Genomic DNA, 21441 nt, shown 5'->3' on the forward strand with positions numbered 1-21441 from the left:
AGCCACTCAATACGTGGTAGCTATTAACAGCTCCACTATGCTTCGTTCCATCTTTCTAACCACTGAGATCCCTACAATCTAATTAACAGAAGAGAGTTCCTCAAGAGAAGTTGGATTTTTTTCAAAGATTTCATTTATTTATTTGAGAGAGAGAAAGAGAGAAAGCGCACACATGAGCAGGAAAAGGAGCAGAGGGAGAAAGACAAGCAGACTCCGTGCTGAGAATGGAACCAGAAGTAGGGCTCGATCTCGCTGAGGCCCTGAGATCATGACCTGAGCCAGAAATCAAGGGTCAGATACTGAACGGATGAAGCCACTTGGAGCCCTAGAGAATTTGTTTTGTTTTGTTTTAAGATTTTATTTATTTATTCATTAAAGACAGAGAGAGAGAGAGAGGCAGAGACACAGGCAGAGGGAGAAGCAGGCTCTGTTCAGGGAGCCTGAGGTAGGACTCCATCTCGGGACCCTGGCATCACGACCTGAGCCAAAGGCAAACCCTCAACCACTGAGCCATCCAGGTGCCCCAAGAGAAGTTGTTTTTATAAGTAGACTCCAGAAAGACCAGAGAGGCCAAACTGAGGAGCCCATCCTATCCCACCACACAGTTTTTTTGGTCTATCTCGTATATTGAAATACACACAAATACTCAGTTTGATGAAAGAAATTTCACAACAAAAGAGTGTGCAAATAGAAAATAGCCTATTTCTCTGGGTTGTCCAGGGTCTTTCACATTTGTTTCTGAAGGGCCCATAGAAAATGGAAGCAAAGGTAAAATGAAACACTGATTTGAGAAGGGAGTAACTGGGAAGCCAGTCAGGCTTCCTATTAACATTCATCATAGGAGGTGATGACATATTCAAATTTCCAGTCCCCTTATGATTAGGAGCACTGATTTAATAAAAAAAAAGACACAGATTTATATCCTAGGGAGACATTCCTACTGGCGTAAACAATTTGTGACTTTTCAAATGTAATAAGCAAAAGCAAATAGTTCTATAAAATATGTCAACAGGTAAAGAACAGAGGGCCCATTAGGATATGAAGGGTTTTTTTGTTCTTTTTCAAATTCAATGCTATTTTTTTTTTCCTGAGGAGAAAGGGCAGAGAAAAAGCTACTAAACAGGGAGTCATGAAGAAATTGCTAGAAAGGGTAATCCTAACCTGGGTCACTTTAGCCTTCAAGCTAATAAGGATTGAAAAAACGACCCAGTGTAAGAAAAATGCCCTTTATTTAAGCTAAAAGAAAATCTCTACATCAAAGTCCAAAGTCCTCTATTAGATCGTGAAAAATGAATGAGAAGCCTACTTTTGAGGAACGCTGCAATATAACTGAAGCAAGAAAAAAAATAAGAAGAGCTCTTATATAACATTGCATTAATTTTTGTTTTTGAGAACTTGTGTTCAAAAAATAGCTTCCTAAGTAGCTTCTTCCTACCCCAGACCCTTATCATGTCTTCCTCCTCATTAATTTCCACATTCCAGAGTGGTTGGTATTTTATAAATAAATTAGTGTTGCAGCACCTGGGGGTGCTCAGTGGTTGAGCAACTGCCTTTGGCTCAGAGTGTGATTCCGGGGTCCTAGGATCGAGCCCCACATCTGGGTCCTTTGCTCAGTAGAGAGCCTGCTTCTCCCTCTGCCTATGTCTCTGCCTCTCTCTCTCTCTCTCTCATGAATAAATACATAAAATCTTACCAAAAAAAAAATGAGTGTTTACCATTTTGAAGATATCAGGGCTCACACACCACTACAGGGTCACTACCTTCATGGAGGCCTTTCAACAGCCCTCCCACAATGAGATAAGCAGGGAGATTTTCATCTATAAGCTGACAGTTCTACCCCATAAATTGGAATTCTCTGAGGAAATCTATTCCTCTAGAATTCCCCCAAATGTCCAGCCAGCTCCATCATAGCTACTAACAGGCAGAGCTGTCTAGACACCTAAGGCACTTTGCTTATGCTTCAGAAAGAAGAGTAACAAGCCAGGGGTGCCAGGGTGGGATAAGCCCACGACTCTTCATTTGGCTCAGCTCATGATCTCAGCATCATGAGATTGAGCCTTGTGTGGGGCTCCATGGGCAGCTCAGAATCTGCTTGGGATTCTCTCTCTCCCTCTGCACACGCCCCCCCAGTAAATAAATAAATAAATAAATAAATAAATAAATAAATAAATAAATCTAGAAAGAAAGAAAGAAAGAAAGCAAGCAAGCAAGCAAGCAAAGGGGGATCCCTGGGTGGCTCAGTGGTTTAGCACCTGCCTTCGGCCCAGGGCATGATCCTAGAGCCCCAGGATCGAGTCCCACATCAGGCTTCCTGCATGGAGCCTGCTTCTCCCTCCTCCTGTGTCTCTGCCTCTCTTTCTCTCTCTCTCTCTGTGGGTGTCTCTCATGAATAAATAAATAAAATCCTTAAAAAAAATTAAAAAATAAATCTAATTTAAAAAAAAAGAAAGAAAGAAAGCAAAAAAGAAAGAAAGGAATAACCTGGCTGAGGATCACCACATAGCTGCTCAAAATACAAGTAAAAAATGAACACCCTGGGCAGTGCCTGGGCTGAGATTTCCATGATCAGATATCTAAGATGCTTCCCATTCCTAACTTTTACTCTGGAATTTCCCTACCAAGATGCCTTACACGGATAGAAGTGACTGTGGACAACTCCATCTCTTTTGGTCTCCTAAACACTAGTCCTCCAACCCCTAATGCTAGCTGCTGGACTAAAGTGACACCTCTGGAAGCAAGAAGACACAGAGGCTGGGGTAGGATTGCACTCACGCCCTCTCCTGCTTCTTGGCCACCTCTAGACCCCCTGCCCAGCCACTGCATAAGGCCCCATCCCTTCCCCTCAGGAATAAAAACTTCCCATGGCACCCACAACGCTCACGATCACACCCTTCAAATGGGACCACGGCACCCTGATGATGCGCCCTGGAAAAGAACTCCCCACGTTGGGTTCCTGCCTGAGGATGTGTATTCTGGGAATTCCCAAACATCACACATGTACAGCCCAACCTCCAATGCAGCCGAGATGCACCATCTGCAAGATAATATTTACGGAAATCCAATTACCGTTTGCATAAAGCCAATTTTTTGTGATGTATCTCCCAGAGGGAATTCTGGAACTCCTTATCCACACCTTCCAAATCTCTGCTGCATGTGCCTCTGGGAGGCAGCAGCTGTACCAGGACAGCTGAAGCTGGGAAGCCAGAGAAGTCTGGGTTTATTTCCAGCTTTGCCCCAAAATTCTCGCTGGGTAATGCTGGATAACTAACCTCACCTATCTGTGCTTCGGTTTCCTTACAATGGTTTTTTGCGGAGACTCTGACAAGAGAATACACATAAAGCACTGCAACCTAACTGTTAGCTCCCCACCACTCAGCTTCAGGTGGTAGCATGCCAGAGGACCACAAGGACTGTAACTCCCCTAACTTTCTGCCTGCAGAACTGTTATGCTAGCTGCCATCCCCCAAAACGCTATTTATATCTATTTAATAAAAAGAAAGTACGAGACACCATGTTAAGGGATCTGTTGACAGTGGCGGGAAAAACAGGCTTCCCAGATCCTACCAGAACTGCTTGGAGAGTGCAGAGTCTTTCCTCTACACCATCTGCCTTACTAACACCACCTCAGAGTGATGGCAGAAGCAGAAACACCAAAAAAGAGTGTGGTGGCGAGGGACATCCATTTTAATTTCAATCAGGTGTGTAGGTTTGGGTCCTGCCTCCAACACTTACTCAACCTCTGATCCTGGGCAAATGCATTTGATTTTCTATGGATTTCGGGTGGGAGGGCTTGGGTTATTTTTTTTTTTCTGGATCTATAAACTGGGGATAACTATAGTACCTTTCAGAGAGCATTGAATCAAGGGTCAAAACGAGACAATACGTGTAACGCACATAGCACAATACCTGATACAAAATAAACACTCAGTAGGTGTGAGCTATTCTTATTTGGAACAATTTTTTATTCATGTATTGATTTAACCGACAACCATGAGACATCTGCATTCTAGAAACTATGCTGGACAGTGGAGACAGAGGTGAACGGCAGCACAGGGTCCCTGCTCTGATCTGCTGAACCACCCTGAACTGCCAGCCCGATGTTTAGAAGCAAGGGCAGGTATGGAGGTGGACCAGACCGGCCATGCACCTGAGAAAGAACAATAAGATGTGAGGCCCGAGACACTCACAGAGAAAGCCCTGGCCAATTCTACCCATGACAGAGAAATCCCTCTCTCCAAGAAACCAATAAACATAGGTTAGTAAGAAGGCTTTGATCTCAGGAGGGAGGCAAAACGAGGTGGCAAGAAAAACAAAAACAAAGAAAGCCTCACTGGGGTCCCCAAATTGTGGCAGAGGGTGGTGTCTGGGGAGGCAAAAGGTATCCAGCAAGAAAGACTGCCCCCATCGATCCTCAGGTTCTAGTGACATTTTAGCTACTGGGTGGGGCAGCCTTCACAGAAAGGAATACAGAGAGGCTAGAAAACTTAATTCAAATTCCATAATCTTATCATTGAAAAGAATATGCTAGAACTAAGAGTAGGGCATATCTGTTCCATTTAAATCTTTAATGACATTTTCTATGTAGGTATATCTGTGTCCATATTTTAATGTTTTTAATTGTATCGAGGAAGAGTATTTGAACCCTTATAGTATGTAGGTAACTACAATCATCTATAGACATGCAAACATGCAAAAATAATTGAACCAAGAATAGAACTCTTGTTCACAGAAATACAAACACAAAGCCTGAGGAAAATCTACAAATGGAGTCCTTGCCCCCAAAGACCAATACCCACCCTCCTGCCATGCTCCTCTGCTCCCCGCAACCCCAGACCCCTTTCAACAAGGTGAATATGAGGAAGAAATTCACAACCACTGTCCATTCTTGTCACAGTTGCTGGAGACACACAGCCCCGGCTTCAAGGCAGAGGCGGCTATGCAGCACCACGCCCCATGCACAGAGAGAAAGGATGCAAGCCGCACAGAACACGAAGGAGGCACCCCAGGGAAGAGCATCCAAACAGGAACAAAAGGGAACCCCTGGCAAACCTGGCTCTAGGATCAGGGCACAGACACATTTATGGGGGCTTCGAAGGCAAGTGATCAATCAGGGCCAGATTTCTCTGGCTTTCCTGAAAGGTGGCCTAAGTGATACCTATAAGAATGGGCGTGGCCCTCAGTGCCATATCACAGCCTGAGTCCATAAGAAGAACCTTGCAATGCTCAGACTAGAAAGAAAAAAAACAAGCTTTTCTCTGCTTATCCCAAACAGGGGGACTGGCAAATGTATCCTCGAGGTAAGGCAAGTGGCATAAGTGCAGCATACTTCACACATGTAATAGCATGAGCGCCGGGGTTCATCCCTCCCCCGTTAGAGAAATAGTATAAAAATTGGGCTTTTGTCTCAGTCTTTTTTCTTTCTAACAATACCTTCCACAGCTCTCTGCAAAGACAACTGGCGCTCCGAGACTACTGTGCATTGTAAAAGATCCACTATGTATCTTCAATAACGTGAAGTCGATGATATCACAAAGCGATAAAGGAAGATATGTTTACACCTGACTCCTTTACCTGGCAAAAGGATCCCTACCCATCCCCACTACCCTTTCTCCCAGTATTCATTCCCTAAGACCAGGTGGACAGCAGGGAGGGGTGGGGTGCCCTTGTGTGGGGTGAAGGTCAGGTGCATGAAAACACAGCATGCTTCAATAGAAATAAACCACTTGAGAATAAAGTGCAGTAGAGGCAAAAACAGCTTCGTCCTGCCTACAGGGGTAAGGTCCTGCATTGGTGATCTGGAGCACACGGGGCGTTCCACACATAGCGGAGCAAGTGCAAACACACGCACGCCCACAGCAAAACCTGGTGGATCCCTGGTAAATTAACTACAGGAGCAGGTACAGCTCTGCCCTAGGGCAGCTGCAGAGCCTCCCAGGGGCCAGCTGATCACTTCCTTTGTTCGCCTTGCAAAGATGGAGTAGCCACCCATTCCCCCGCTACACACACGCGCACACACACAGACACACACACTACACACACACACACTGCACACACACCCCCATTCACTACAGACAAAGCACAACCATACTGCTTCATGCCAAACTACCAAATGTCAATGTTTCTCGTCACTGCTGTCTTGCCCCCTACCACCGCCACCCCTTTCCGGGGGGGGTGCCCATCCCAGCCTGTCGCGCGCCCTTCCACTCAGGGGCATGGTTTCTGCGCATCCCGGAGAAATCCCGAGCGGGGGCGCGGTGTTTTGCAGCCGCGAGCTGCCGGGCGAAGGTGCGGCTGCTGTCCCGGATCCCGGATCCCGGCTCGTCCGCGGGTCCCCGCCCGAGGCGCCCGCCCGGGGCATTTGACCCCGGCCGCCGGCGGGCGCTCGCTCTTGCACACAATGGCATTAGGACGTGTCCTGCACACAGCGTGCGCCTGCGACCCCGAACCAAGATCTGCTCTTAAAACTCAGCCTTTTCTTGGGAGGAGATGGGGGGGGGGGATGACATGAAAGATGTAAAATGCACCGAGGGCAAAACAAAACAAAAGTTGCTCATTCCCGCCGCACCGCGTTAGAGGTCCAGTCCGCACCCTGACGTCCCGACACATGCACGGGGGCGGCCGCAGGCAGGACGGCGGCCAAGGTGCGGGGCGAGGGTCCGGGCCGCCCGCCCCCGTCGCGGCGCGGGAGGCAGAGCGCGGGCGAGCAGCTGGGAGAGGGGCGCGGCCCGGCCGCCGGCCCCCGGCCCCGGGAGCTGTCACCCCTGCACACCCCGCCGCGGCCAACGAGCCTGAAACAAAAAGCCGAGGCCCTGGGGCGGCGCACAGGGGCTCCCCGGGCGGCGCGGGGTCCGGCAGGGCCCGGGGCTATTTGGAAACTACCGGCGGGGGGCGGGGGGCGGGGGGCGGACACCTAACCCGGGGTTCCCGGCGCCGCTCCTCGGTTTCCTCTTTGTCTTGCTTCCCCCGAAGGCCGGGGTCCCGCGTGCGGGGCGCCCCACTCACCGTGATCCGCGGGATGTTCTTCTTGCCTTGGTAGGACATGGTGGTGGCGGCGGCGGCGGCGGCGGCGGCTCCCGCTCGGCTGCGGCTCCCGCTCGGCTGCGGCTGCGGCTGCGGCTGCGGCTGCGGCTGCGGCTCCCGCTCGGCTCCGGCTCCCGCGCCCGCGCCCGCGCCCGTCGGCAGCGCGCAGCGCCCGAGATCAGGTGGAGCGAGTGGTGCGCTGGCCGCGCCGCCGCCCCCCGCGCCTCCGCCCCCCTCGCGGCTCCCGCGGCGGCTGCCGGAGACAATAGTAAATCTCCCCGGCCCCCCTTCACCCCGACCCCCCCGCCACACACACCCTCCTCCGCTCGCGTTCACGCCCGGGCTTTTTTTTTTTTTTTCCTTTCCCTTTCTGGCCGTGCCAGCTGGGACCCCGCAAGACCAGAATGGCTGCTCCGCGACTCCTCCCTCTTCTCTCTTATCCCTATTGATTTTCCTCTTTGCATCTGCCTCACCCACTTTTTCTTTTTCTTCCTTTTTGTGTGTGTGTGTGTGTGTGTGTGTGTGACTTCGAGAGTGCGGCGGCGCCAGCCCGCTCACGGCCACCAGGGGGCGCGAGGGACTTTTCGGGGCGGGGATGCTGCAGTCCCGGGGGCCGCCCCCCCGCCCCCGCCCCCGCCCCCGGCCCCGCCCGGCCCCGCGGGCCGAGCCCCTGGCCGGTGTCGCACCCTCCCCACCCCCCTCCCGGGCCCGGGAGGGCTCCCGGCCGCCCGCCGGGGCCGCTGTGGTCCGCTCCGCGCGGGCCGCGGGCTGCAGGCGGCGGCGGCGCCTTTGTTCGGGCCGAGGGCCGCGCGCCGCCTCCGCTGCGGTGTAGCGGCCCCGCACCTGTGCGCCCGCCCGCCCCCGCCCGTCCGGCCCCGGCGCTGCGCGTCGCATCGGGGCGCGGGTAAAGCAACCACCAACCTCGCTGGGCGGCGGGGCGCTGCGCTGTCAGTTACCAGCAACTGTTCTCCGTATTGTAAAAAACATTCTCAAAATAACACGCTGCAAAGAACTCTGCTGCCCGGATCTCGGAACGGGTGGAAGCGCGGTAAGGCGGCTCCGTGGGTAGAGAGGAGAAAACACCTGTGGTTGAGAGGCCCCGTCCCGTTACTGGGGTGCAGCCATGGGGGGTGCGGGGCGCCACTGTTGCTTCCCCCGGACAGAGAGCCGTGTGCACGGCTGAGCATCCCGAGTGTGCGGTAGGCAGAGCCGATGGACCAGAGTCGGTATGTCCCTGGGAGCACAAACATGGCCTTTGAGCGCTGGACTATATTGTCCTTCAGCTACTTGCTACAATTAAATGGCCCAGTATTCGGAGGGACCCTTATGGGTGGGAGCTAAGGGGTGATCCGGCAGCAGGAGCTCCCTCAACTCTCCTGGAAAATGAAGCCAGACATATCATGTAAATAACAAAAATGGCTCGCTATGCAAAAACTGTAAAAACCCTTTCAAGAGAAGTCTCTACCACCCCCACTCAGTTGTCATTGCTAATGGCCCACTAAATATTCTGCAGAGGTCACTAAGCACAACTAGGTCTGTCTTAGGGATCTTAAACTCACATTTCTATAAGGCAGGCCACTCACTGACCACGCTTCTGGCCATCTTTTCATTAAATTGCAGGCCTTTTCTGCAGTGGAGGAGCTATATAAAGCATCCACCAGAATAGGAACAGAATCCTCCAGGCTTGGGCTTTCCAAAATCCTAAAGTGAATCAGCCTGGTCACATAATCGAAGGGGAGACTAAACTCCCTGAAACACTCCCTGCTCTCAAGTGAGTTAATCCAAGCTGCTGGTCATTCATGGGTAACTGGACTGAATGCAGTCTTCACGGGAAAAGTCTACAGCCCTCTCCACTTTATTTCTGTGATACTCCGGCTAGAAGGATGAATGCCAGGCAAAGTCACCTCCCTGTAGTCTTTTGCAAAGCCTGAGCAAGGTTTAAGGCCAAAGTCACACCCAAAACATTTTGCTTTGTTCTTATACTGAGACCACTAGCCAAGAGTTGTGAAATTACAAAGCATTATGGGGATTGGCATGCAAATGAGCAGGATTATATTTAGAACAGGGTAAAAAGAGAATTAACTACATACTATGAAACCCTGAAGAGCTCTCTCAGTATCTTTCCCAAAGATGTGTACCAAACTTGCTGGAAGGGATCTTGCAAGTTCTTAAGAAAAGTAAAAATATGTAAGGGATATTTACAATCCTCAAGAAATACCACTGCCTCTTTCTTTTTTTAATTTTATGGGTTTCTTTCTTTCCCTTTCTTGCATCCTATTTATGTCCCCTGTTCCTGTCATTATAACCCAGAACACTCTCTACTAAATAGACTTATACCATGTTTTTGATCACTTGATTGTGTGTGTGTGTGTGTGTGTGTGTCTTATTTCAAATTAGAAGACTTAGGGTTAATCTCTCTGAGGTCAGGTTGACATGTTATAGGACTTGTGATGTGTTTCTCCGGATCGGACTCCAGCGACAAGCCATGCAAAGGAATGCATAATAACCAGCTAATGGGTTCAAGCTGTTGCCACAATCAGAAATGTACAACAAACACTATTTTTTCTCTCTTTTGTCCCCCCAATCATTTTTTTTCTTTCTTAAATCAAAAGAAAGTGTCCAAGATGAGTTTGAAGGAAAAGGCCTTCCTTGGCTGGGCCTCTCTTTGAGTAAGAAAGACAGCCATCAACACAGGAAGCCTCTGTGTCTGGCCAAGAGAATGAGGAGTGAAACCAGCATGGATGTTTTCCACAGTAGAATGACTCTGAATGGTTTTCCTTGGATACACAGCAGTGCTTGGCTTTAGGTATCTCAGGAAACTATGAGAGAGGGAAAAGAAGACATAGAGAGACTTAATTTATCGTCCCAAAGAAACTTAATTTTGGCCACCAAAACTACCACGTTGGTAGACTTCCACTCCTCCATCAAAGCTACTTTATTCTAGTTGCTCAGGCCAAAGGCGTGGCATCAACCTTGACTCCTTCAGCCCATCCACTTTGCACTCCATAGCCAATCTTTCAGGAAATGCTATTGGTTCTGTCCCTTAACTACATTCAGACTGAGGACATTAATTCATATACTGAGACCCAAAAAGTGGAGGCTGCTCCAGTCGCTGGGACCTTGTCACACATCTAGTGTGTGACAGCACACACAGTCAGCCTCCACTTACCCGAAACCTAACAAACATTGACAAACATCATGATCCTCCAACTCAACTTAGCTAGTAGCTTCCTTTACCCTGAAAAATAGGACCTGCTAGTATTATAAGGAAATCCCCGGCCAACCACGCTGTTTCCACGTTGCTTCTTCTAACTCTCCGTAAAACTTGCTCTTGCCCCAAATCCCCCAGAAAGTGTGCTCCACTACTCATGCGGCACTGTACTCCCCCAATCTGTGCATTGTTTTCCTTTGAATAAAGGACATCGAACTAGTTACAAGGCTTTACTCTGCGTGTCATTTCACAATGTGACTTTTTCTTTTTTAAAAAAGTAATAGGACTCTCTTAATCTGCAGGGCTTCTCCCTGTGGCTCGCAGCCACCACGTGTCACATGGACTGCTGCGCGAACCTCTGCATGGGGTCTCTTCCATCATTCATTCATTCTTAACAGTACTCACACGAAATTTATCTCATGCTTGCTACGCACTACTTTTCCAGATGCTACTGTTATAGAGGTGAATAACAACGACAATGTCCCAGATCTCAGGAAGCTTACCTTATACCCTTACTCAAAAATAAGGCACTTCTTGGTGCCCTTCCTTTTTTTTTTTTTTTAAGATTTTATTTATTCATGAGAGACACAGAGAGAGAGGCAGAGACACAGGCAGAGGGAGAAGCAGGCTCCACGCAGGAGCCCGATGTGGGACTCGATCCCGGAACTCCAGGATCACTTCCTGTGCCGAGGGCAGACGCTCAACCGCTGAACCACCCAAGTGCCCCAAGTTGGTGCCCTTCCACGCCTACTTTATCTTCATGGTACTTTTCACCATATGTATATATGATAGTAATTTATCACTGAGTATTATCCTTCTCTCCATCATTGGAATATAAGCTTCTTGAGGGCAGGGAATCTGTTGGTTTTATTTACGGCTGTATCCTTAGTGTGTGAAACAGGACTCTGCCCATAGAAATTGCTCAATCATTATTAAGGTGAGTAACTATACGAGTTTTAAAATTGTGTCTAAAGAAAGAGTAAATAGATGGAATAAGAATGTTCCTGTAACTAAGGGCATGTGATTAGAAGCTAGATTTAAGAATATCTATTTTGAGGGCACCTGGATGGCTCAGTTGGTTAAGCCTCTGCTCAGGTCATAATCCTGGAATCCAGGGATCAGGGCTCCCTACTCAGCAGGGAGTCTGTTTCTCCCTTTCCCTCTACCCTTCACCTTGCTAGTGCTCACTTGCAGTCTCTCTATCAAATAAATAAAATCTTAAAAAAAAAGAAAAAGAATATTTATTTTTGCTTCTCTAAGGCTTCTTAGAGTTCCCTGATTCTAGAATTCACAGCAGGTGAATTCAGGCTGGTGAGGATATCCCTTAGCTAATATGATACGGTCACAAAATTCTAGGGCAACACATGGGCCAAAGAACAGCTCAGTAGAATAGATTTGTTACCTGAGCACTGATTAGAGAGCTGTAAACTTTGAAAGGAATTGTCATCAAAGTGTACGAGAACATCAAGAGCCTTGTCTTAATTTAAAGAATTAAAAAACAATTGATAATTGGGTTTCAAGAAAAAAGTAGGAATCAAGAATGGTGTGTTGTTTAAGGATCTGGATTTAGAAATAGGGGGAACCTTGGTCCATATTTATTTATTGACTTACTTTTATTTATTGAGTACGTAGTATGGGCACCTAGACAGTAGGAATAAAATACGTGAATCAAATAGACAAAATGCATGCCCTCTTAAAGCTTATGTTTTAGGAAAGGGACAAATCTAGGGTTAAAAATGAAAATATATGGTGTTTAAAATGGTAGGAGGTGCACTGAGGACAAATAAACCAGGATTTGGGAAGGTGACAGTCATTCCAGTGTCTTGAGATTGGGCTGGAATTTTACATACAGAGTCACAGAAGGTCAGGTGAGATAATGGTAGCTTAGACCAAACGGTAACAGTACAAGCAGTGAGAAATGGTCACATATTAGATATGTTTCAAGGTTAAACCAACAGTATTTGCTGATGGACTCGACCAGGGTGTGAGAAAAAGATGAACTGAGAATTACATTAAATCTGTTGGCCAGAGCAACTCAAAAGGTAATGGTGTGCCTCATAGCCACGGGGAAAAATGTGGGAGGAATGGTATTGGGGGAAAGATCAGGAATACATCTGTGGACATTCCTATTAAATGCTGAAGTGAGGGATCCCTGGGTGGCGCAGCAGTTTAGTGCCTGCCTTCAGCCCAGGGAGTGATCCTGGAGACCCAAAATCGAGTCCCGCGTTGGGCTCCCTCAATGGAGCCTGCTTCTCCCTCTGTGTCTCTGCCTCTCTCTCTCTCTCTCTCTCTCTCTCTCTGTCTCTCATGAATAAATAAAATCTTTTTAAAAAATTAAAAAATAAAATTAAAATAATAATAAATGTTCAAGTGAAAGAGTGTCTGGGTGGCTCAGTCAGTTAAGCATCTGCCTTCAGCTCAGGTCAGGATCTCAGGGTCCTGGGATGGAGCCCTGTGTAAGCATCTGGCTCCCTGCTCAGCAGGGAATCTGCTTCTCCCTCTTCCTCTGCTCTTCCTCCCCACTCATGCTCTCACACTCTCCCTCTCTCTCAAATAATGATCCTTTAAAAAAAATATGTTGAAGTGAAATGTTAAGCAGGCAGGCAGATATCTGAGATTAGAAATCTAAGGGATGACCTGGGCCAGAGACACAAACTTGGGATTCGGCAGCCTCTAGGTATTATTTAACAATGCTGGAGGAGAGGAACAAGGAAGTGAGTGGAGATAGAGGGCAGAAAGGTCTGAGGTATGTAGCGTCCTGAGGGGAAATGAGGACCCAGGAAAACGACTGGAGACAGTGATCAGTGAGACAGAGGGTACACCGTGAGAGCATGGTGTTCTGAAGGTCAAGAAACCACAATATTTCAGAGGAGAACATGTTCACTTTGTTAAATGCTGCTGAAAGTTCAAGGAAGATGAGAAGTGAGAATTAATTAGTGCGTGAAGGGCGCCTCTGTGGCTGTTGGTGAGGCGTCTGCCTTCAGCTAAGGCCATGATCCTGGGGTCCTGGGATTGAGCCCCACCTACGGCTCCCTGCTCGGCGGGGAGCCTGCTCCTCCCTCTCCTGCTCCCCCTGCCTGTGCGCTCACTCTCTCTCTCTCCAATAAACAAATAAAATCTTTAAAATAATAATAATAGAGACACCTGGGTGGCTCAGTGGATGAGCGTCTGCCTTTGGCTCAGGGCATGATCCCAGGGTCCCGGATGGAGTCCCACATCAGGCTCCTAGCATGGAGCCTGCTTCTCCCTCTGCCTGTGTCTCTGCCTCTCTCTGTGTGTCTCTCATAAATAAATAAATAAAATCTTTTTAAAAATAAAAAATAAAATAATAATAATTAGTGCATGAAAACACCATCAGAATCACTGAGGGCCTTCCCCTGAGCACCTATGAGTATCTTAATAGACACCTCATAATGGTCTTCTGGGGAGCGTATATTAAATTATTCAAGTCATATTTCCTGAGTACCTACCGTGTGTGTGTGTGTGTGTGTGTGTGTGTGTGTGTGTACTGGTCCTAATGAAGTCGTGGGGATGAAAACTGATTGGAGTGTTTCCAAGATACAATCAAAGTGAATTGGAGACATCTGATGTAGACATCTCTTTCAAGGGATTTTACTGTAAATGAAGACAAGGAAATGGTGCTGTAACAGCCAGAGAAAGTGGAATCTCATGTGAGAGAAATAAGAGCATGGTCATGGGCGCTCTCTCTGTAAGAGACCGGGGACAAGAGGCCTAACATTCTTGAATGGGCAACACAGGTGACATCTAGTGTTCAGATAGAGGGCTTGCCCATAGCAAAGAGCAAAGAAGGTTCATCCACAGGGAAGTGAGGATGGAGCATGGGATCTTGGCTCCTTAAACAAGAAGAGACGGTTCAGGTGTACAGGGAGATAAAGGACAGTGAACATATTAAAGATTAAATAAGATTATTAATGCAAAACTCTTAGCCCAAAGCAAGTTAATTAGCAACTATTCCTGCCATTACTTTTACTGTTCTGATTTTTCAAACTAGTTTACATCAGGGACTATGTCTTATTTATCTTTTCAGTCCCCAGCTCTTTCACAATGCTTGAAATAGAGTGGAATTAATACACTATGATATAAGCTGAATAGAGGGGAAAAATCAAGAATATCCTCTGCCTTCCTTTTTAATATCCAAAATATCTATAATAAGTGACTAGCCATTTCCATGGTTTCAATCATCGAAAATATTTTCTACTTTTTCAAAAACCAATTTATATTTTGCTATATGAACACACAGAAACATTTCCCTTGGTCCTGATGTGAAAGATAGAGGGGGGGAAAAACGGTTTCAAAATAAATGCAGAAAGAATTCTGAAGAGGCAAAAAACACATACCAGGCCTTTGTGAAACATATAGGCTATTCTAATGTTAGCAAATATGCATTTAATCACAGAATCGCCCATTAAGTCACTTGGATCTGTAAATTTTTTTTTTTTTTTTTTTTTTTAATGATAGTCACACACACAGAGAGAGAGAGGCAGAGACATAGGCAGAGGGAGAAGCAGGCTCCATGCACCGGGAGCCCGACGTGGGATTCGATCCCGGGTCTCCAGGATCGCGCCCTGGGCCAAAGGCAGGCGCCAAACCGCTGCGCCACCCAGGGATCCCTGGATCTGTAAATTTTATCCACAGTTCAAACAGGGGAAATCTTAGTCATATACTTCCAGTATCACAGAATGAAAATCAAGGTGGTGATTAACCTGTTATTATTAGATGTTTATACATTAAATACACAATCAATTTTATCTTTGATACACATAAGCCAAAAAAGAAAATAAAAATATTATAGACACACAAAATATTCCCATGAGCTGATTCCCAAATAATACCTATACCAGCCTGAGCAAGGTGTACAGACCTACTTCTCCCTGGATAGATTTTCTCATTCATTTCTTTAATAGAGGATGGTTCTGAAGGCCTCTGGCCTTCAGATTTGATGGTAATTCATTTCAAAGCCATAGGCAGGCACATTGTCTAGAATTATAGAATAAGGTTGGGAGGGAGAGATAAATTACTGTGTGTGCATCTCCATCTCTGGGTCAACACATGTTAGACATATAGGTGAGGTTATAGTTGTTAAAACAGCAGTTGGAAACTAAAATAGATAGTAATCAAAATGAATCAAGGATTGATGATCAGAAGGCTGAAGGTAGCACTCCACTAAAAAGTCATAATCTCATGGGGCATCTGAGTGGCTCAGTTGGTTAAGTGGCTGACTCTTGATTTTGGCTCAGCATGTGACCTCAGAGTCCTGGGATAGAGCCCCACATCATGCTTCATGCTCAGCAAGGAGTCTGCTTGAGGATTCTCTCTCCCTCTTCCCTCTGGTCCCCCCCCTGCCCCCACCCAGCTTGTACACCCACTCTGTCTCAAACAAATAAATAAATCTTTAAAACAAAGAAAGTCATAATCCTGTGCCCAATTTTTCGATCTGATCTAGTTTTAAAGCTTGCAAAACAGTAACTAAAGGAGAAGCCGGGTCATCATGAGGAAAGATCTTCCAACACCAAGACTAGAGGTCATGATTCCTCTAGTCTTTCCTCAAGGGGGTCCTAGGGCAAACTACTAATGTCACTGGAAACTGAAAAAGAGGGCTACCTAAACACCAGGGGGCAGATGGATATAAGTTTCCAGTTGACACAGGTACCCAGAAACTTGAGGCATCAGCAGAGCTCCTCTGTTAGTGTGAAAGCATGCTAAGGCCAATTAATAAGCAGACTCCTGGTCTAGCTCTGGCTCTCTGGCTTCTTTGGCCCACTAGCTTTACAGATATACCTACTGGTCATTTGCACAAACCTGTATTGATTAATTGGAGTGGATAAATATGGCAATTAGCACCCTTCAATGTTGGTTTCTTGGCCTGTAGGGTAACAGCAATTAAGGTGGGAAGATCAAGTAGAAAGCTCTAAAACTGTCCCCTACCTTTACCCCAAAACATAAAATCAAGAGAGCAAATTTAAAATTTGCATCCTAAGAGAATGGCCTTAAAGACCAAAAGTTATGCGGCTAGTAATCCCCATTATATGGTCATTTAGTTCATTACTCTGGATAGTACAAAAGCCAGACCAATCCCAATGCGTAACTCAATCATTTAAGAGCCCAAATCAAAAGTGCGGTGATATTTTCCTAGAGCATATTGTCACAGTCTCAAGTACATGGTACACCACCACTGAACTACCAAAGGAGTTCTTTTCCATCCCGCCAGAAAAGCAAAGCAAAGCAGTTTGCATGTACTTGAAACAGATGACAGTACCCATGAAGAGTCTTGACCAGGGCTACAACTGTCCTTCCTCCATTATAATACAGTCCGAAAAGATCTAGTCTGGACATCTTGAAGAACATCCTACTGGTACACTCTCTGGATGACATCATGCAAAACTGACAGATGAGCAAGAAGTGGTAAGACACATGAGCTACAGAGTATTTGTGAAGGACACATGAACTTCGGAGAAGGGGGAGGAAAAGGCCACCCCTGCCAAAATAAATAAATCAATCTTTCAAAGAAGAAAAGGGATGAACACATATTCTAGGTATGGATTTGCCTTTGCTGCTGCTAGAGCCTCAGTTCAACATAAGGAGTGTTTAATGCACTGGCCTGGATCCCATAACATCACATCAGACTAAGAGGTCTACTTAATATCAAGTAAGATGCATGAAAGGTCATGTGGATACAGGATCCAGTAGTTCCATCACATACTGCCCCACCTAGAAGCTGCCATCCTAAATGTAGAGGAATGATCTACAGAAGGCACAAATGAAGCACTAATTCAGAGATGATTCCTTGCAAGGATCAGGCCCCATCCTCCAGGATGCACTGTACATTTTAAATCAGTGTCCTTGGGGGATCTCTGGGTGGCTCAGCGGTTTGGTGTCTGCCTTTGGCCCGGGGCATGATCCTGGAGTCCCGGGATCGAATCCCACATCGGGCTCCCTGCATGGAGCCTGCTTCTCCCTCTACCTGTGTCTCTGCTTCTCTCTCTCTCTCTCTCTGTATCTCTCATGAATAAATAAATAAAAAATCTTAAAAATGAATAAATAAATAAATAAATAAATAAATAAATAAATAAATAAATAAATCAGTGTCCTTTATAAAGTATGTACTGTCCCAAACAGAAGAATATATGAATCCAAGAACCAAGGGGAAGAAGCAAGAGTGACCCCTTTGACCATCACTCCCAGGGACCAAGTGGGAAATACATATTTCACATCTCTGCACCTCCGGGTTGTTTCCTGTCTTTTCACCAAAGGGAACATGCTTTCCACCAGGGGGCATAGGAAGAGTCCTACTGAACTCTTAAGTTCCTGCTGCTCTGGGGCACTCAGGCTTCTGTGCCCAGGGACCAAACAAGCAAGGAAGAGAATTGGCAACCTTATAGGACCCAGATTATTGAGAGGTGGCAGGGCTGCTGTTACACAATGGGGGAAGGGAGAAGTATGTATGACACCCATGCAATCGACACAGTTCTTTTAGGTACTACCTCGCCCAGTCTTGATAGTAAATAGACAACCACATTAGCCACAACCTGACAAGGGCATGGTGACCGGGGTCCAGGTCCCAATGCCAAGTAAACCATCAGGACCAGTGAAGAAGTTAGCTAAGAATGAGGAGAATCTAGACTAATTAGTAGAGGACCATAATGAGTATTATTGTGGCCCTAAGACCAACTATGGGAAAAAAGGCCCTGACACCCCCAAAAGAAGAGGCACGTGTAGATTTTAGAGCTGGTGATCCCAGGACTTACACAAAGAAGTGAATGTGAAGAGTGTAAGGAGAGGTCTGTAGCAGACGCTATGAAGCTCTACTCAGCCTCCCCACAGCCGCCTCCCGGTTCAGGATGGAAGGACTCTGTCCTCCAAGTGCTCTCAACCTTCAGCCATCAGCCCTTCTGGAAACTGCCCTTGTCTCGGGTAACCACCCCCCCGCCACCCGGCCCCCAAGGCAGCCTGATCCAGTAAGTGCTTAAAGTGAGCATATAGGTGAGAGGGTAACAACTCCAAAGGCTGTCAGGTCAGCCAAAGCCTTTTAGACCACATCACAGCTCAACTTCCCACTCTGCCCAACTGTCCCCTCCCCTCCCCTTGCACAGATTTTGATCACTAATAAACTTCCTGCATGTTATTTTTCCACAATCTGAGTCCCAAGAAACCCAATATTCAAAGTGAGGCTGGTATTAAATGAATATATGGTTATATGGAATATATATATGGAATGATTTTTTTTCTTTTTTCTTTTTTTTTTTTTTACTTAGCCACTATTTTTAAAGGTACAGATTTCACACTCAAATTTAGATATCTTTAAAAATTGGAAAACTTGGAGGGTGTCTGGATGGCTCAGACAGTCAAGTGTCTGACTCTTGGTTTCAGCTCAGGTCATGACCTCAGGGTCCTGGGATTGAGCCCCATTTGGGGCTCCACCCTGGGTGGGGAGTCTACTTGAGGATTCTCTCCTTCTCCCTCTGCCCCTCCTCTCCCTCTCATGCTCTTTCTCTCTCAAATAAATAAATCAATCTTTTTTTTTAATTATAAAATGTGGGAATTCTGGGCTCCCAGATACAGATTGGTGCCCATCAGCTAGAGTTAAATACTGCCTGCCTTTTGGATAGAACACGTACTCTCCCATTAACGTCTGCTGCTTCCTTTTCCTTGAAGGAGGGTTGGCTTCCATTTATTTATGCTACCTGCCTGGTGTAGAGTCATGTGAATTTCTGCCATGAGATCATCTGGAGAGTCTTGAGTTATCTAGGCATTAGAGAGTAGGGGGCTCTGTGTCTCAAAGGCAAGGGTTGTTGTTGTTGTTGTTGTTTTTTCCAAAGTAGTCTTTGGTGCCTGTTCAGAATTGAGGGAGCAGTGAGTTATCTCCAGGAAACCACCTCCTTCCCCAGCCCACCCCTACCCCACCGCCACTGTGCCCTAAACCACAAGTTTGCATCCCGGAACTATCCGCCTGTGTGTTAAAAGCCTGTGTGAGAACATGACTGGAGCTGCAGAGTCTCCGGCAAAGTGCAGTCAGTTCCACCCTTGGGCTGAGCGGAAACACACGTGATTGGATTCAGACCTCTTCCTGAGGACCACCAAAGCTCCCTCCCAAAACAGGGATTTGAGATTCACTCTTGGATGGAGGCTCACAAGAGCAGGCCAGCCCCCAAACGCAAGAGGCCACCCCAGTTTATATGTTCCAGGTTTCCCCAATCTCTCCAGGAAGGGACTTTGGCTGCTTGTCTTGTAGGGTTTTTTTTCCTCTGATTTCCTGTATTTAGTCATAGCAAATGTCCCAGGAATACGGGGACTCACGAGCCTCTGGGTCCCCATCTTTGCAGAGAAGGAGGCACAGCAGAAACATAAGCTTGAGGGTCTAGTCACAGGTTTCTCTGAGCAAATTCCCCAAGGAGCTGTGGAAGGAAAAAGAGGTTCTTCTTCCATATCACTGGTATGTCAACAAGGTGTACCTCTTTGTTGGACCAGTCACCACGACACTCTGATCCCAAGTGAAACCCTGGATTTCTGACCTCAGGACACTCGGTACCAGTTGGTGACCTGGGCCCTGCGTTTGGTCGGTTCTGAGGGTCCAAGTACTCCATTTTTCACTGAACACAGTGAACATAAGCAGCAAGAACCAGAGACTGAAATGAAGAAATACTGTTAGATTTTTCAAATTCATTTCAGATTGGTTGACTTTATTTTATTTATGCATTTTTTTCAGATGGGCTGACTTTAAAATTAACAGCTTGGGGTACCTAGGCAGCTGAGTCAGGTAAGCACTGGGCTCCCTGCTCAGCGGGGAGCCTGATCCTCCCTCTTCCTCTGCCTGCCACTCTCCCTGCTTGTGTTCTCTCCCTCTCTCTCTTTCTCTCTCGTCAAATAAATAAAATCTTAAAAAAAAAAAAAAGAATTAACAGTCTGAAAAGCCTTCTAAGCTTTACTTGCCTCATCTATAAAATGGGTCAGTAGGATAATTAAGTGGATCTACTAATGCAAACATGAGAGAATAGGTCTTATGAAACAGAAAGATGAATGATTCATTTAAAAGGAGTTGCGGTTGGGGCAGTTGGGGCACCAGGGTGGCTCAGTTGGTAAGCATCTGCCTTCAGCTGATGTCATGATCCCAGGGTCCTAGGATGGAGCCTCACATTGGACTCCCTGCCCCATGGGGGTCTGCTTCTCCGTTTCCCACTCCTCTTGCTTGTGCTCTCTCTCTGTGTGACATAAATAAGTAATAAATCTTTTTTTAAATAATAAAAAATAAAAGGAGTTGCTGGCGTATCATTATGCCATGGACTGATTAAAAGAATAGGTTCTGGAGTGTTCATGTAAAAGTGAGAGGATGGAAAATGGAGAACCCTTGCCCAAGCCAGCCCATGGGTGTTCCTAATCTTGCCTCCTTGCTGAAATCATGTACCAAATTAGATAAGGACTTCCAGGACTTACAGCACAGTATACTGGGCATCTTCCTAAAAGGTATGCATAATTAACTAATGCATATATAGTAACTAAGTCTTATTTTCACTATTTCATAGCCACAAATAATTTACAATGACTTTCATTTTAAAAATCCCAACGCACTGCTGACAACAGAGATGAACACAGTTTGTTATTGACACTAACCTAATTTATATATTTCCTGGGGATCCTCTACAGCATGAATCAAAGTAATGTCTAAGACATGTTAGTAGAACAATGGTTCTGTTATAATGAGGGCTTAACGCTTAATGCCACTGGTGGCAAATAATTATCATAACAATCCACATATCTCTGACACAACCTTAATTAAAATTAAAGTTAAAATAAGGAGTCATTTTGTTTCCAAGCAGGAGCTCCAGAAATCACTTGTAGGGGTAGTTAGTTTTAAGGGAAATGGTTACTGAAATTTTATATATTTACTATAGAATTTAAAGTGAATTCATGTATTTACCATAGAATTTAAAGTACATCTAAGAATTTGTTTATCAACTATTTTGTCACCCTAACATTTAGTTTATCCTTAAGTCTCCTAAGTTTTTGTCATGTAAAAAGATTGTTTTAATAGGATCCAAGGTCTCTCATTTAAAAGGAGGGACTGTGAAAGGTTCTCACAGAAAACTATCACAAAGCTTCTTGTAAAAATTTCTATTCAGATAAAGGTAGAAACTGTTTTTGTCACAGAAGTCTGATTTGACTCATTAACATTGTGATGACAAATTTGTAATCTT

The 21441-nt window shown here is 46.1% G+C and overlaps 1 protein-coding gene across 2 annotated transcripts in view; it reads right to left on the reverse strand.

Annotated features, from left to right (window-relative positions):
* DPYSL3 (dihydropyrimidinase like 3) overlaps positions 1 to 21441 on the reverse strand; it is a 119693-nt gene that overhangs the window by 54609 nt on the left and 43643 nt on the right. Inside the window, exon 1 of one of the 2 annotated variants that reach the window (XM_072826390.1) lies at positions 7003 to 7136. The exons of the other annotated variant lie outside the window; for it this stretch is intronic. Within the exon in view, the coding sequence (XP_072682491.1) occupies positions 7003 to 7041 (39 nt within the window). The 5' untranslated portion in view covers positions 7042 to 7136. Of the gene's footprint in view, positions 1 to 7002; positions 7137 to 21441 lie in introns of those variants that run through there. 2 annotated transcript variants of the gene reach the window in all.

Source organism: Canis lupus, chromosome 5 (genome assembly GCF_048164855.1).
Source record: "Canis lupus baileyi chromosome 5, mCanLup2.hap1, whole genome shotgun sequence".
Taxonomy (NCBI): Eukaryota; Metazoa; Chordata; class Mammalia; order Carnivora; family Canidae; genus Canis; species Canis lupus.